Source organism: Pongo pygmaeus, chromosome 6 (genome assembly GCF_028885625.2).
Source record: "Pongo pygmaeus isolate AG05252 chromosome 6, NHGRI_mPonPyg2-v2.0_pri, whole genome shotgun sequence".
Lineage (NCBI taxonomy): Eukaryota > Metazoa > Chordata > Mammalia > Primates > Hominidae > Pongo > Pongo pygmaeus.
The window spans coordinates 9,002,864-9,020,912 of NC_072379.2; the positions used below are offsets into that span (position 1 = coordinate 9,002,864).

General features: G+C 39.3%; 1 protein-coding gene across 1 annotated transcript in view; it reads right to left on the bottom strand.

The window, feature by feature from the left end:
• Nucleotides 1-278: 278 nt before the first annotated feature.
• The window catches only part of LOC129041702 (cytochrome P450 3A7), a 30,689-nt gene continuing 12,918 nt past the window's right edge, over nt 279-18,049 (bottom strand). Inside the window, exons 3-13 of the mRNA XM_054497204.1 lie at nt 17,643-17,695; nt 15,669-15,768; nt 12,833-12,946; nt 12,484-12,572; nt 11,059-11,207; nt 9,847-9,974; nt 8,765-8,831; nt 6,042-6,202; nt 4,347-4,573; nt 3,128-3,290; nt 279-907 (exon numbers count right to left, since the gene is read on the bottom strand). Of these exons, the coding sequence (XP_054353179.1) occupies nt 812-907; nt 3,128-3,290; nt 4,347-4,573; nt 6,042-6,202; nt 8,765-8,831; nt 9,847-9,974; nt 11,059-11,207; nt 12,484-12,572; nt 12,833-12,946; nt 15,669-15,768; nt 17,643-17,695 (1,347 nt within the window). The 3' untranslated portion in view covers nt 279-811. The remainder of the gene's footprint in view (nt 908-3,127; nt 3,291-4,346; nt 4,574-6,041; nt 6,203-8,764; nt 8,832-9,846; nt 9,975-11,058; nt 11,208-12,483; nt 12,573-12,832; nt 12,947-15,668; nt 15,769-17,642; nt 17,696-18,049) is intronic.

Sequence of the window (18,049 nt, forward strand, 5' to 3'; positions counted from 1 at the left end):
CGTGGTGGCTCATGCCCGTAATCCCAACACTTTGGGAGGCCCAGGCGGGTGGATCATAAGGTCAGGAGATCGAGAGCATCCTGGCTAACACGGTGAAACCCCGTCTCTACTAAAAATAGAAAAATTATCTGGGCATGGTGGCAGGTGCCTGTAATCCCAGCTACTCAGGAGGCTGAGGCAGGAGAATGGCGTGAACCTGGGAGGCAGAGCCTGCAGTGAGCCAAGATCGTACCACTGCACTCCAGTTCCCATACCAACAGTGATTACAATGACCAAAATATTTAGTTGTTGGTTCTCAGTCATTCAGTTCTATAGATTTCTCCTTAATGTGCAGGAAAGCATCCAATAATACTTTTGCAAAGAGGTTTTTATTGATTTGCTTAATATAAAACTTACTATAGAATACTCCAGATATAACATATGATATAAATGTCACTGTTAGAGCCATCAAAATAATTCCTATTTTCATTAATGATTGTGGTTGAAATTATTGAGAAATGTTTATTATGTTATCAGAGCTCAGGAGGAGTTAATGGTGCTAACTGGGATGGTGGAGATAGTCCTATGAGAAGCAGAGAAGCCAAATCTACTTCCCCAGCACTGACTTGGTAATCTCCTCTATATTACCAAGTATAACACTCTATACAGACTATGAGAGAGCACAATGCATGTACAGAATCCCCGGTTATTTATGCAGTACATTGGATGAAGCCCGTCTTCATTTCAGGGTTCTATTCACAAAGTAATTTGAGGTCTCTGGTGTTCTGGGGCACAGCTTTCTTGAAGAGCAAAGCAGAAGTCCTTAGGGAAATCAGGCTCCACTTACGGTCTCATCCCTTGACTCAGCCATTAGAATAATGGGTTTTTCTGTTAGAAGAAGTCCTCCAAAGCGTAATTTCAGGGGGATCTGCAACAGTTAAACAAGCATATTGAGAAGCATTAAATAAAGCAAAAGTAGAAAGTATAGCATCAAAGTAGAAAAAATTTACTGACAATAATGCTTTATAAACATATAAAAACTACTTTTAGCACTATAAATCTTGGATTCTTTATACTTACTCTATAAGATGTGTGAAGATTGGATAGTGAGAGCATTCATCATCTATCATTTAACAAAATATTCATGGAGCACCTATTCTGTGCGAGGTTTGACCTGAGACAAATTCATGGGAACCCGTGTTCTTTTTTGATTTACATTTTAAGTAAAATGGATGAGTTTTAAAAATTTAAACCAGACTATTGGGTATAATGGTAAACTATTTTTAAAGCATCTTATGAAGTTAATTTTGTGTGTATTGAAACTTGCAAGGTAATCCTGAGTAGCTATTGTACATTTTAATTATATGGACAGTCTTCAACTTCCAGAGTCCAGTAATTCCTCCCAATTGAACCCATCCAGTGTAAAGATGGGAAGACACCTTCAGGAAGCATTATCGTTTTATTTTTTAACATCTTCTCTTGGTTTCCAAGGGTAGTGCAAGTGGGGAACCTCTCAATTCCTATAGTTTTTTGACTCAACTTTTCTTATTGAGACACTCCTTCAGTGTTGAGGGGACACAATAGAGTGATATTCTGATCTCCATGGAGTGATGAGCAAGAAAATTGCCATGGAGATCAAGAAGTGCCAGCTTGGGACTTCCAAGGGAGTACCTTCCCCATCCTAGGTGTGCCAGAGGACTGCCTTCTCTCAGGGCTGAGCCTCCTGTCTGAGCACACATACAGGATAGCTACCTAGCTGGCCTAAAGCCACAAATAATGTGGAATATGAAAATAATATGGAAACCATCTCTATCTTCTTCCTCTTCTATGTAGGAAGCCTGCTTAAGGTGTGGAGTTGCTTAATAAATACATGAGACCTAGAAATAAGATGTATAGGGTCTTGCTTAATATGAATCAATGACATCTGTTCTTTAACTTCTTCAGAGAAAAGGTTCCAAATCTTTCTATAAATATAACACCTTATTATTTAAAAATTTTCAAAAGGCATGAATATATTTTCCCTGCAGACAGACAGACATGCATGTGCACATGTGCAAGCACACACACATGCAAATACATGAATGTCATTTGCTAAATGTTCACGTTAAAAAACAATATTTGTATGCAAGCCAATTGACTGCATATCACTCCTTAAACATTTACCAAATGACCAAATGCTTGAGTTAGATGAAGTCGCTTGCAAGGCACCACTGGGATATTTTAAATGGAATAAAATGAGAGGATATTGTTAATGGAGAGGGGAAGACATTCTTAGATAAAGAGAAAATATAGAAAACAAAACTCAATGATTTAATGGCAAATTATGAAATTATATGATAATAGCCTCCAGTAACTAATAACAGAGCAGAGGAGTAAATGAGCCCTGGACTAGGTCAAGAAGACACCTTGGAGGGGCTTGGGAATTGAACTAGGACTTGAAAGATAAGAACAGAATGAGAAGAAAGGAAAGAAGATTAGTAGAGTTATAATTGAGTCGAAAAGGAGCCCAGTTGGATGGAGCTAGGCATCTGGAAGGTGAGGTCAGTAAGGATGGCCTTGGACTGTGGTAGTCCTTCATATCCAATAGAACTACCTTAAATTAGTCATTTTCCACCTTGGCTTCACATGAGAAGCAATGGGGGAGCTTTTAAAGCCACACTCTGGGCAAATTAGTTTAGAATTTCTGAGATGTTCCAGGCATCATGAATTTTTAAAGTTCCCTGGTGATTCCAATGTACAGCTAGTGGTTGGGAGCCACTGTCATGAGAAAGCTTCTACAAGTTCTGGGAAGGGAGAGCATCATTCAAAAGTCAAAACAAGGTAATAATTGCACCTCATGATTGTGCGAAATACTTCCCCATCTTTCCAATCGACTTGAAACTGAATTTAACTTTGCTCAAGTTCAAGGAGACTGTAGATAATCATGTCATGCTAATCTACATTGACATTGCATGATGTTTTTAATGCTACAGCTTTTGAACTCCAGAACTGAAGCACCCTTAAAGATCATAGATGGGTCCAAATAGATTCCTTGGCCCATAGAACAAATTATTAAAAGATTAAGTGAGTATATTCTTTTTTAAATATATAGACCCTTCCGTTAAAATAATTCTTAATAAAACATTATTTGTGCAGAAAATTGACTGACCTGTGTTTCTTTACAAGGTTTGAAGGAGAAGTTCTGAAGGACTCTGACTAGAGCAAGTTTCATGTTCATGAGAGCAAACCTCATGCCAATGCAGTTTCTGGGTCCAGTTCCAAAGGGTGTGTATATGTAAGGATCTATGTTGTCCTTGTTCTTCTTACTGAACCTGGTTCCATATTGGTAGATATTTTAAAAGTTAAAGACATAATACCTCTAAGAGTTACATGTTAGGGTTTCTTACTTAGGGCCCACCCCTCTACTAGTAGTACACAGGATACTTTTGTGGGCTAGTCATTGAAATCCTGCTATGCCTATTTTGCTATGAGAATTGTAAGGTACAGATCCTTTCTACTCTCCTTACACTATAGGAGCTTTCAGTCTTGTTGAGAGGAGATAAATAGTGTTGCAAAGAATATTTATTTCTAAACACTCAAATTATATTCAGGGTGGTGATGTGTTCACACTACAAAAGGCATGTAAATGATGAGACTGACTGACAGAAAAGTAGATTCCTGCCTCATGTCACACTTATGTTGGTCATGAGGAAGGAGAAGAAGAAATTATCTTGCACTACTACAAAAGTGTTATTTTGCACTTTCCTTCTCCTCTCCTCTCTTGTTTTTCTAATTCTCCTCCCTCTCCTCCCTACCTTGTCTTACCCCTCCTTCTCTCCTCCTTCTCCTCCTTCTTCTAATCTCCATCTCTCCCTCTTTCTCCCCCACACCTCCATAGAATAGTTTAAGTCAGATAATTTACACAGGCATATGATGCTACTGTATTGATGGAAAGCAGTATCATCACTGCTTTCTTTGTCTATCTGTTCCACTAACCTATAAATTCTTTGAAGATTAGACCCATGTTTTTTATTCAAATTTGATTCCTGAAGATTTGATTATATTAAGGAAAAAATACTCATTTGTGGGACATAATAATAGCATTGTGATCATGTGTTTTTAAAAGAGTCCTTATATTTTGGACACTTATGACCCATAAGGACATAATTGAGGACCTTCATCTTAAGTTGCTGGGACTGTGACTGGCTACAGTTTTCTTTAGTCTGTGGTTTGTAAAGTGTGACAATGATCAATTTCATGATAAAAAAACTTTTAAATGTAAAAAGACAAGCAAATGATTGTGCAAGCCCATGACTGTCCTGTAGAGAGGCAAAATATGCTTGAACCAGGCTGGTTCAGGGAAGGCTCCTTTCCCAGGGCCCTCGTACCTTTCAGGGAGGAACTTCTCAGGCTCTGTCCAGTACTTTGGGTCATGATGAAGAACATAGCTTGGAATCATCACCACCACCCCTTTGGGAATGAACATCCCATTGATCTCAATATCTTTTTTGCAGATCCTCTCAAGTCTCATAGCAACTGGGAATAATCTGAGTGTTTCATTCACCACCATGTCAAGATACTCCATCTGTAGCACAATATCATAGGTGGGTGGTGCCTGGAAAGAAACAGATTTGGATAAATTGAGATTTTTGAATTAACTTTTAACTCAGTCCATGTAGTACTGTTGAACTGTTAGAAGTTCCAGAGAACAACTCATACTGGCAAAGGATTGTAGCATTCATAAAGTATTTTAATAACTGTCATGCCCATTGATGTGCTCAATGGCCCACTAAGTTGTGTGAAGGAGTTATGAAAGCGGGAGATATTCAGGATGGCTCTAACCCCAAGGACTGAAATCCTTAGCTAACCGTGTAGTGGTTTTTCTTTATCATGGAAGCAAACATGACTAATAGGCTATGACCACTAGCGTCAAATAAAATATGGCAAAGTGATTGTCACCATTCAAAAAAGAGGTTACACGTCTGTAACCAAGAAAGTGAAAACAGATAGAAAAAGCAAATTCTCTGTGCGACAAGGATTATTGGCCAAAGTTCTGGTTCATAACTCTTTTTATTATATATACAAACAAAAACAGTTACAAAGCAGGATTTGTATTATATGTGTGTGTGTGTGTGTGTGTGTGTGTGTGTGTACGCATATATACACAAAAGCAGGGCTTTTGTTATATACATAAAATGTGGAGAGAAACACTATATTATATAAAATCTCTATCAATAATTTGAGGAAAAGCTAGTCCCTTTCTATCCCAAATATGACAAAAGAAGGTTCTGGTGGATGTTACCAGAGCACATGATTTCAGTGCCAGGCAAAGTTATGAAGAGGATAGAACCCCACACAGCCCTGTCCTCACTTGCTGAAACAGTCTCCTAGTTGTTGCTTCAGGGCTGGACTGTAATCTCTGAAGAACATCCCTTTGTGTTCACCTCACTGCCACACGAAGACCAGCCCAAAAGCCATGTCTCTTCATACCACAAAGAATCCGAGTTTTGGCAGAGGTCTGAAAACAGTGTGGTTGATATGCACCTAGTCCTTGGTGTTATATTTGGAAGGCAATATTATAGAGTTTAAGAGTTTAGCTCAGAAGTCACATACCCTGGTTCCTAGCTTGGCTTCTTCACCAGTGGTTACCTGACTGAAACATGAGACATGTGTGGGGCAGAGATGAGTCAACCTGCACAGCCCACCCAGGGCCAGGCTCCGTCAGACCACAGCCAGACCAGAGCAAGTCCTGCCAATATCACCAGAGCTCACTATCAAGACGTCTGAGCAATATGCATATTGTTAAATGCCACGGAGGTTTTTGGATGTTTTTTTACTTAGCATTATTGTGGTAACAGAAAGCAGATGAACCAGGGAGAGGACTGTTTTACAAAGATCTTATACTTCTGCCAATAGCAACCATTCCCTATACTTCCTTCTTTTTATTTTGAGAGCCTTCCTACATATTGTGAGTGAAACAATCATGATTATGCTTTTTATAAAAATTCTCCTGGGAAGTGGTGAGGAGGCATCTTTGCTAAGGCTTCACCTCCTCCCTCCTTCTCCATGCACTGTCCACTCACCTTATTGGGTAAAACTGTATCAATTTCCTTCTGCAGTTTCTGCTGGACATCGGGGTGAGTGGCCAGTTCATATATAATGAAGGACAGAACACTGCTTGTGGTTTCATAGCCAGCAAAAATAAAGATAATCGATTGGGCCATGAGCTCCAGATCAGACAGAGCTGAAAGGAGAGAAAAGACATTTTAGGTAAATCAGGTCAATGTAGGGCATCACAGTTTAGATGAAGAGAAATCTAAGTGGAACTTTCAAATCCCCAGGGGAAAAAATAGAAAAGCAATTCAGAGTCTCACTGGGGGTGGTTTCACTCTGATGTGTGTCTTACAGAGTCAGAACAAGGCAAATCATTTTAATCCAGTTTTCCCCAAGGTCTTCAAGAACGTAGGCCATCCACTCCTCCTCGTGCCATCCCTGCCACCTTCACAGCTGGCTAATTTCCAGAGAGAAAGTTTCTGCATAACATACTCAGTGTCATGGTGTGCTCTTTGAATGATCCTAAAAGTACTTTATTGTAAATTAATATGGGGTAGTCTTCTCTCCCAAGAAAAATGTAATTCATTTTAGCTACAATATACCTTGACAAACTTTGAGCGAATTTGCAACATTAATGGCTAGATGTACAGGAAATTAAAGGACCTTTCCTTTAGATATGTTTGAGGGAACTCAAGAGACCAATATTGGAATACAGACCACCTCTTGCTACTCAAAGTGTGGTCCGTGGGTCATAAGCATCTGTGACCTTATTAGAAATGCAAAGGCTAGGCATGGTGGTACACACCTGTAATCCCAGCACTTTGGGAGGCCAAGGCGGGTGGATCACCTGAGGTCAGGAGTTCAAGACTAGCCTAACCAACATGGAGAAACCCCTTCTCTACTAAAAATACAAAATTACCCAGGCATGGTGGCGCATGCCTGTAATCCCAGCTACTCAGGAGGCTGAGGCAGAATAATCGCTTGAATCTGGGAGGCTGAGGTTGTGGCGAGCCGAGATCATGCCATTGCACTCCAGCCTGGGCAACAAGAGCAAAAACTCCATCTCAAAACAAAACAAAACGACAACAAAAACAGAAATGCAAAATCTCAAACCCCACCATTGAACTACTGATTCAAAATCTGAATTTCACAAGATGCTGTAATTTGTGTGCATAGCCCAGGTTGAGAAGTATGGATTATATCTTTGAGATGCACCAGGTAATAGACCTAGGCTATAGGTCTCAGAATTGACTATCTCAGATGTACAGCAACTGAAGATGGACAAAAAGCTAGATGAGTGGTGATTGATTGCAGTCTGATGAATGGCATTAAAATAGTATAAGCTCTTGTGATTGCAAGTTGGCCCCTCTCTTGATTTTTTTCCTGAGAGAAACTCAGGATGGCCCATCACTGGTCTGCTTGATCAGGACTGGATTAGGACATTTAGAGACCTGGAACACAGTAATAAATATAGTGCCTGTTCCAACCATGTAATTCACCACCAAAACCAATATGAAAGGAATGTGAGAAATGTCGACAGAGCTGTGATTTACCAGTGAAGATTTCTGTGATGCAGTTGTGGGTAAATTCAACTATCTAATAATTGTATTCAGTTACCATGAACCTGATGATACTGATGTGAAACTGAACTATAATCTCAAAGTTTAGAGCTCTGCTGTCCAATGTGGTAGCCACTATCGACATGGGGCTATTTAAATCAAATTTTATTCAATTAAACTTAAATACAATTTAAAATTTTTCATCAGCGGCACTAGCCACATGTGCAGTGCTCAATAGCTATATGTGTCTAGTGATTTCTAGATGAAACACTAAAACAGTAGGCTATTTCCTTTATCACAGCAAGTTGTATTGGGATAGATAGAGAGATGATAGCTAGATAATCAGTAAGTAGATAAATAGATGATAGATGAACAGATGATAGAGAGACAGACAGAAGTAGATGTAGACATGAACATATTTAAAGCAGTATGCTAAAGTCAGCCTACTCCTGCTCTCTAGAACCAATGATTAAATATTCAGGAATTTTGTGACATGATTGCCAAATCTTGGTGGCTTGAAACTGAACATGGCCATCATTTTGCCACTGTCATAGTAACAATGACTTCGGTAAAAATCGTACATGGGTTGTAAAACTGGTAGGTGAAAGATTGAAGACAAAGAGGATATTTACATGGTCTCAGAGGTTTTCCCAAAAGTTACTTATCCATTGCAAAGGAAAAAATAACTGCATAGTCGATTAACCTGGTGAACACACTTTCACCAAAAATTGCCAATTAAAGTCACCCTTATTTGGACAGCATGCCTCCTGATTAGACGTTAGATGCATTAAGTTGCTGCAAAAGTAATTGTGGTTTTTGCCATTGAAAGTAATCACAAAAATCACAATTATTTTTGCAGAAACCTAATAAATTTCCAGGAAGAAACTTTAATTCTGTGGATCTGGAGGAGGCTGAGAACTGGAATTTGGTTTTATGTAGGTGATCCACAGGCCACTGACTCTTCCTGGCATGCCAGTTTTCCTTAGGGTTGCCCTTTAAGCTTAGAACATGGCTATCTATGCCTGCATGCCTCTAGAAGGTGCCTCCAGCTACCATTTATAACATCTAAACCTCTGTCGTTCTGCTATGTAGCAGAAATTCTCATCGACCTGGAATACTTCCTGCACATTTTCAGAACAAAACCTTCCCTCTGAGTGCCCCACCAGTAGCCCTCAGAAGCACTCTTTGGTTACCTTTGTGGGTCTCGGTGTCTTTCGAATTCTGAGAGTCAATCATCAGCTGAAGGAAATCCACTCGGTGCTAGAAGCAAAAAGAAATTTTATTGACAGAAAGTGACTCATGAAGTCAGAAGTTAATCAGAAGTGCAGTCTTCAACCTCCCTTCTGAGAATATAGCCCCTTGGAGACCAGAAATCTGACAGGTGTTGCCTGAGTCACCAGTGAAAAAGAATATCCATCTAAATCCTTGGAAAGCAGGATGTTTTCCTGAAACAAATCTGGCTAAAATGTTCAATTGCTGTTTGGTCTTTTCCCTGGTCCTAACTGCATACCCATGAAGAAGTCCTGGGCCTTTTATTCTTCTGTCTTCTTCTTCACCAATGTCCACAAAGATTATTCTCCTGACATTTCCAGAACTTACCAGCAGCTTTGGTGGGAGCACCTTCAAATACTGCAACATTCCCCAAATCTATACAATCTTCAGTGACACCTGGGTTACCCCTTCTTGCCTCCCTGACCTGCAGATATCTTTTGGCTGGACTCCAGGGCTCATGAAGGCAAAGCTGAGTTAGCCAGCCTTGCAGCCTCAATTCCCAGAGAAGACCTCTGTTCACTCGAGGCTGTCAGAGGGCTCAAATGTAACACACACTACACTTCAGCAGGTGGCCTGATAGGGCCTTTCATTGGAGAATGTGTAAAATAATAGCCTGGTACTTGAAATGACTCTTTACCAATCTATTATGTAGAGAAAGCATAATACCAATAAAATGTATTTCCAAATAGTAATGTTTATCCTTTGACAATTTATTGAAGGGAAGTGCTGTGATAAAGTTTTATCTGAATAATATTTATGCCATGGCATACTAATTGTGCCTGATATCAAATTTTAAGTGCTCTCTCTGACTCATTCTCATATCTCCTTCCCCAAACTCCACTTTCTGCATTCCTACCAAATGAATTATCTTGCTCTAAACATAAGTACTCTTTATGTTAAAATCTATCTCTAAAAACATACAGGGAAGTGCACTGATCATATGTATATTATCTAAAAAATTATGAAAACTAAACATCCTCCTATAACTACCACCACATTTTACCTTTTGTGTCTCTTTGAGGCGACCTTCTTTTATCCGTTTTACAGATTTTGTTAGAAAACTTGTAACTTTTCTTGGAAACACAGTGATATTTAATGCTTCAAGAATTGGGGTAAGGAATGGAAAGATTTCTGTAGGAAAAAAAAACCAACAGAAAATGAAACCACTGTGAACGTGCAAAATTTACCTGGAGCAATTCTAATTTTCTCTACCAATCAGAAGAGTAAAATACATCAGTGTTCTCAGCTGGAAGCCATTCCTTCTATGACTTTTGCCCCTCTTCCAGGCCAGTGGCTGAGCAAGGGCAGGTCTGTGCATAGGGACCACCACTACAGCAGTGAGATCAGCAGCCTCTGCATCTTTCGAATGATGAAAGGAACAAAATTCAATGCCCTAATCTTTTTGCCTTTATGTATTGGACTAGGGTCTCTTAGGATAACCCAAATCATAATTTGCTGCTTAAATTAATCATGCTGTTCAAGAAATAGCAGGTAGTCAAAATAGAAATAACACAGTGTATCTCTGTCACCTATCATGGGATAAAGCTAAAACCAATAAGGTAACAAAAATTGGGAAACTCACACATATGTGGAAGTTAAATAATAAACTTTTAAGTAACCAGTGAGTTGAAGTAGAAATTAAAAGGGCAAATAGAACCTGTTTTGAGCTGAACAAAAATTAAGATGTGATAGGCCACAATCTCATGGGATTTAGCAAAGAAGTACCTAGAGGGAAATTTATAGTTGTAATGTCTAAATTTAGAGGAACAAAAAACCACAAAGCAATAATCTACATTCATGCCACAACACAGTAAATGGAGAAGGGCAAACTAAGCCTGAAGCCAGCAGAAGAAAGAAAATAATACAGACTAAAGTATAAATTCATGAACTAGAGAATAAAAAAAAACCCTGACAAATTAATATCATTTCTATGAAGTGTCCAGAATAGGCAAATCTATAGATGCAGAAAGTTGACTAGTGGTTGCATATAACGACAGGGTTTGTGGCAGGGGTTGATAGCTAAACATGTATGAGGTCTCTAGAATGACAGAAATGTTTTAAAGTTCACAATGGTGATGGTCATACATATCTTCAAATGTACTACAAACCATTAAACTGTACATTTTAAGTGGATGAATTACATGGTGATTTACATCTCAATAAAGCAGTTATTTTTAAGAGAGAGAGAGAGAAAAGGAAATAGTAGTCCACATACTTATTAAGAGAACGAATGGATCTAATGGATTAAATCTTAAAAGCTTCTTGGTGTTTTCCACAAAGGGGTCTTGTGGATTGTTGAGAGAGTCGATGTTCACTCCAAATGATGTGCTAGTGATCACATCCATGCTGTAGGCCCCAAAGACGCTGAGTGGAGAAAAATGTGGAAAATTACCATCAGCACCTCTTTACCATCCTTCCCCTATGCGTGCAACAGGAAACCCGCATGTCCAGTCAAGACAGACAAAGAGCCACAGACTTTCAGAACTATCTACTGGATCATCTCCCATCACACTCCCTCAGAAGGTGGTTATCAGGTGTCAGTGACACAGCTGGCTCTCCGCTGGGGGTGATGGAGACACTCAACTGAGTTAGACTTACCTCTGAGGTCAAGGAGCCCAGTCATAGAAAGACAGAGATCCACTATCAGACAACTGCAGTAGCATGTGTTAATTGTGGATGATACAAGATGGGTAAGCTCTGTGCTTCAGCAGAACAAGAGGAGAAAAATTCACTCTTCCTAAGGGGCTCAAGACAGGTGACATTTACTGACTACAGACTCTATGCCCAGAGCTGATTCCTCTTCAGCACTTTACAAAGCAACAGTACCCTGTTCTGAGCTCCTAGAAATATCATCTTTATTCTCTATACTCCCTGCTGAAGCTTTGGAAAATTCCACTATCCCCAGCTGTGGTGAGCTGGGGTTGCCCTGACGGCAGAATTATTTTTGTAAAATATAATGACAAATGATGTCCTGGTTAAAAAAAAAAAATCTCTCAAAATTTGATTTGGAAATTTCTATAGTGAGTGACCACATATCCCCGGTCTGCCCAGGACAGGCTCAGATTACACCTGTTTTTCCTGCATAAGTGTAGACAGCAAATAATAGGCTTGCCCTACCTATAGCGTTTTTACCACCCTCTCTCTTTGAGACTGGAGGAAAAAGAAATGGTGGGAATTTTAATATTTAGTATTCTACTGATATCCTCAGAAAAAAAAACATGAAATGATCAAAGTTATTCTAAGTTCTCCATTATAACTTTCCCACCCTACTCACTGCCAACCAACAGATACCAAGTGCCTTCCCCTTCCACCATCCCATACACTCCATGCTTAAAACTTTGGTACAATCACACTTTTTCCCCCTAAAGGATGTATTTAGTCTTCCAGAATATCCAAGGTGAAAATTTAATGGATATGTAAACCCTGACCCCTGTGCACAGGGGAGAAGATCCTTTTCCTTTAGCTGCCCCACCTCCTCATTGGAGCTGCCCCATCTTGGGTGACCCATTGAAGTTGCATTACCACAGCCCTCCTTTTGTCTGGTCACTGGAGTAACCCAACAGCGGGAGTATCAGCTCCATAGCAGGCAGCTGGAGGAGCTCATGACAGCTCAGAACCCCATGGCTGTGCTCCTACTTACTGTTTCAAGGTGACAGGCTTGCCTGTCTCTGCTTCCCGCCTCAGATTTCTCACCAACACATCTCCATACTGGGCAATGATAGGGACCATCTAAGCACAAAACACAACACCACTCATAGTTAAATGTGCAGACACAAGTCCCAGAAGGACATGACTTTCCCTGGCATGGAACAATAAGTGACATTGTATAATGAATTTTATGATGTGTTTTCTGTACATAAAAAGACTATTTTTAGGAAGTTCAAATTCAGCAGACTACCCCTTGGAAAGGAACTGTGATCTTACTTTCTACCTGTCCCCACCTGATTCATTATTTAAGTTTCTAATTAAAACTCATGTTATTTTCATACCTCCTTGAGTTTTCCACTGGTGAAGGTTGGAGACAGCAATGATCGTATTCTCTTCCATTCTTCATCCTCAGCTATAGAGATGGCCTTTTTCATAAATCCCACTGGCCCGAAAGGCTAGAGTTCAAAGCAGAAAGATTTTGTCCTACATCAGTTGTGGAGATCTCCATGGTTGTTGAAAATGTGTTAAACAGGCATCATGTATTTAACAAATATTTAGTGACTGTCTACTAAGTGACAGGCCCTATGATAGATGCTCAATAGGGATTTATCACAGATCCCCAGTGTCCTGGGATGTATTTGTATGTGGGGACAGTGTTTGGGAGACCCAGCCACCTGATGTGGTCTCCAGCCTGTATATCCCAGTCTCCTTTTACATGCAAATTCTCCACATGGTAGGGAACCTGTTCTTCCAGTGGAATAGAAAGGATCAACACCTAGCACTCATGCAGTGTAGAGAGAGAGTGGTGACAGAGAGGCAGGTGGCTTTGTTGGACTGTATGTTGCCTCAGATGAGCTTTGTCTTTATGTTCACCTAAACCATGGGCAACATGAAAAAGAGGTGCCTTGATGTGGTGGATTTAAAAAAATATACAATGAGAACACATGGACACAGGAAGGGGAACATCACACACCGGGGCCTGTTGTGGGGTGGGGAGAGGGGGGAAGGATAGCATTAGGAGTTATACCTTAATGTTAAATGACGAGTTAATGGGTGCAGCACACCAACATGGCACATGTATACATATGTAACAAACCTGCACGTTGTGCACATGTACCCTAAAACTTAAAGTATAATTTTAAAAAGTAGGTAATACTTTTAAAACTCACAACATATTTTGAAGAAATAATGTGATTCTATTAACATTCTTTTCTCTTAATTTTTTATTCCATGGATAGAAAAAAAGAAGAAAGAGATAATTATTTTTGCCAACTTGGATCTGGCCTATCAAGCCAGCATGCTTGAAACTTTCTTTCATCTTCCATAGTCATATTTTGTTTTATAATGAGTATTTATAGCACTCTTTTATGTTAAAAATTCAGCAAACTAGGGAGAGAAAATTCCTCCATTTGATAAAGAGAATCTACAAAAAAACCCCACTTCATCTAAATCATGCTTAATGATGAAAGACCAAATGCTTCCTTCCTAATATTAGGAAGAATTCAAAAATTCAACACATTTATTCGACATTATACTGGGAAAAAGAATTAAAAGGCATACAGATTGGAAAGGAAATAAAAGAATTGTCTCTATTTTCAAGTGACATAATTGTCAATGTGTAAAATCTCAAGGAATATACAAAAAGACTTCTAGAAATACTAAGTCAGCTCTGCAAGGTTCTATGATACAAGATCAACAAACAAAAACCAAGCACGTTTCTATGTACCAACAATCAATATCTGAAAATACAAGAAAAACATAATATCATTTACAGTCACTCCAACAAAAATGAAATACTTTAGCTGTAAATCCAACAAAACATGTACAGGATCTCTATGCTGAAAGCTACAAATTACTAAAAGCAATCAGAGAAAATCTAAGGAAATGGAGAGGCATACTATGTTCATGAATTGAAAGACCAAACATAGTGAAGATAAAGACTTTCCCTAAATTGATCTATACATTTAATTCAATTCTTGTCAAAATAACATGTTTATTTATAGACACTGAGAAACTCATTCTGAATTTTTATGGAAAAGCAGAGGACCAGGAAGAGCTAAAACAAATCTGAAAAAATACATCCATAAAAGTGGGAAGAATCACTCTACATGATGTTAAGAGTTACTGTACAGCTCTTAGAGTCACCAGTTTGTTGTTGGTGGAGGAATAAACACAGTGATCAATGGGACAGAATAGCAAATGAAAGATGCAAAGAAACATGCCCAATTAATTTTTAACAATATGCCCACATTTCCAAAAATTGGCTTTGGAACAACTGGACAGCCATAAGCCACAAAAAATGAACCTTGATCTGAATCTCATACCTTATGCAAAAAATAACACAAAATAGATAGTAGAGTTACATTTAGTAAAGCATTAAACTTTATGACTTTTAGAAAAATTGGCAATATAGGAAGGAGGGCTAGGCAAAGAACTTTCAGACTTGACACCAAAAGCACAATCCATAAAAAAAAATATTAATACATTGGCCTCCTCAAAATAAAAAAAGTTTTCTCTGATAAAGACCCTCTCAGAGAAAAACTCTTGTGACTGTAGGATAGTAGCAGGGAGCCATATGGAGATGGAATGGGTCTGCATCTTGATCATGCTGGTCATTGCACAAATCTACAAATATGATAAATTTGCATAGAACTACCCACACACTCAAGACCAGCCTGGCCAATAAGGTGAAACCTCGTCTCTACTAAAAATACAAAAATGAGTAGGGCGTGGTGGTGCAACCTGTAGTCCCAGCTACTTGGGAGGTGGAGGCAGAGGAATCGCTTGAACCTGGGAGGCGGAGGTTGCAGTGAGCCAAGACCATGCCACTGCACTCCTGTTTGGTGACAGAGTGCGACTCCGTCCCAAAAAACAAACAACAAACAAAAACGAAAACAAAAAACTACACACACAAATGAGGGCACATAAAACTGGTGAAATCTGAATAAGCTCTGTGAACTGTATCAATGTTAATTTCCTGTACTGTAGTAATGTGAATATACTGTATTTATAGTTATGCAAGATTGCAAGATGTTACCATTGGGGGTTGGGCAGGATGAAGTGTACATGGAACCTTCCTGCACATTTTTTAAGCAACTGTCTATGAATATATAAGAATTTTAAAATAAAAATTTAATCAATCAATGAGTATTTTAATTTCAAAAAATGGATGCTTACCCTCCGGTTTGTGAAGACAGAATAACATTCTTTCACTAGCACTGTTTTGATCATGTCGGGATCTGTGATAGCCAGCATAGGCTGTTGACAGTCATAAATACTGTGTGGAGAAAACAGAGTTGATTAAACATCAACAGCCTTATACTATAGCTGGAGCCAAACCCAGGAAGCCAGACTTTGATCCTGACATTACATAATCCCCTAGATGTACAATACACAGTAATCTTAAGTTCTAGTTCATTAGGTATAACTCACAGCAAGAGTCTGACACAGGAGCCACCCAAGTGTTCATACGATGAAGGGTAATGTGGGCCAAACAGGGAAGAGACATTGAAAGACAAAAGAGCTCTTCAAAGAGATCGTGATTAGAAATGACAGGAGAGCATTTTTTAAGCTGGGTGGTGCATATGTGGGTATTTCCCATCCCATTCTCCACAATGTTTCATAGGTTTAAAATATTTCGCTTTAAAAAGACTATTAGGTCCGTGGAAAATTGAAGGCAAGTAAATCATCAGATGCTCACAAGGACTAAATGTTTCAAAGGCAGTTGCTGTGGGGCCCATGGACGTCCAGAGCAGTGTGTCCTTTCTACTCAGTCATGTTGCCTGTATGGGCCATGCCAGGTCCACAGCACCCTGCAGGCAGCACTGTGGTTTCTGAGGACTTGATGAGACAAGATGAAGTACAAACAGGCAAAACCTTCTCCCGGTTGCTTCTAGTGAACGAACACACCACTGCACCTCTTCCACCACTCTTGCCAAACCTCTAGACTCTCTGACAGGGAACAGCTGCTGCAGTTGGCTGAGGCCACCTTATAAAATCACAGTCCATCAGCCCACCAGGGAACACAATGATTTAAGAATATTCAGCATTTCTTCAAATTCAGCAGAAATGTATAGACAAAGATATATTTATATATCCTTCATTAAAAAGTCTTGGCTTAAAGTTAATAATAAAACAGAATGAAAAATTCCACACTTACACAGAAAGTTAAAAAAAAGAAACAGCAGAGCATGGTTTCCCAATCTGTTTCTCTATATCTCTCAACCCTTCTTTCAAAAGCATGTTAAATCCAAAGTTTAAATGAAAGAGTTTTGGCTTTTAATTGAAAGTGAATTGATGTGGGAAGGAGATGATGCCATGCATTTATGAGCACATATTCGAAGGGTCTGAGACAATGCATGTGATAAAAGGGCATCAAGGGAAGAAAAAAAAGAGGGAATAGGCAGACACTGGACAGAACGTGATGCTGGGAGTCCTTGGGCCACTGAAGCCTGGAGAAAAGTGGTAACCACAATGCTCCCAGCCTAGTTTAGACCGAAGACCTCAACACCTGGTGACATATGGGAACCTTGGTAGGACAAGCCTCAAAAATTTTACAATAGCGAGTGTGAACATTGTGAGAACCAAAATTATGGCACGTGTGTGTGTGTGTGTCAGTGTGTCTGTGTGCCTATGTGTGTGATTAAAAACCTTGACAAATAAATCAAAGAAGGCTATGATGAGTGGATTCTCATGCTTGTGTGCCTGATAACAAAACTATCACAAAATACTTGGTGAAACCACCAGCTTGCAGAAAGCCCAACCCAACCTTACACAAAAATATTTCTGCAAGGATACCTGCCCAGCAACTGCCTGTCCAAACTTGGTGTGGCATCACCCTTGTTACTGATCTTTGTAGTGAAGGAGAACTATTTCAAAATCCATATGAAGTCCTCCTCATATTTTCCTTGGAACATCTTTGTCTTCCTTTACCTCCCTGAATTTGCACATAGCTTATAATGGCACACAGATTCCCATTCTAATACTCTTCTCCCAAATACATATCTTCTTCTTTCAGAAAACCTCTCTGTTTGTAGTTAGGCTGGCAAGAGCTTCATCCCAAGAGGCTCTGGGCTGAGACTATCCTCTGTGCAGTGGGGTAAACTCATCATAGAAACAAGTCTATCCAGTGGAATCTTCCAGAATACTCACCCCCAGACTTTTCTATACTTTTTATAACATTCCATGTCAAACGTCCAATAGCCCTGGGAGGAGAAACAAAATAATATTTCATTATTATTTTAAATGTGCTTAACCCTGCCTCTAATTGGGGTTGAAAACAGTCAAATCCAATGAAATTAGACTTGCTGGCAGTTAGAGGAAGCTTATTTAGAGATGTCATAAGAGAAAGGAAACAAAATACAGGAGGTATTTGAAATGGGAAATTTAAAATCACTCTTGAATTTTCTTTAAGTGTTGTCAATACTGAATGTCTTATCCTTGTGTATAAATACTAAGTAACTCCTTGTCTTTCTGATGTCTCTTTGCTTTTTCATGTGTTGTCTCTAAAATCTCATAAATCCTTGAATGATCACCTCCAGGGGCATGTGGAGAAACTG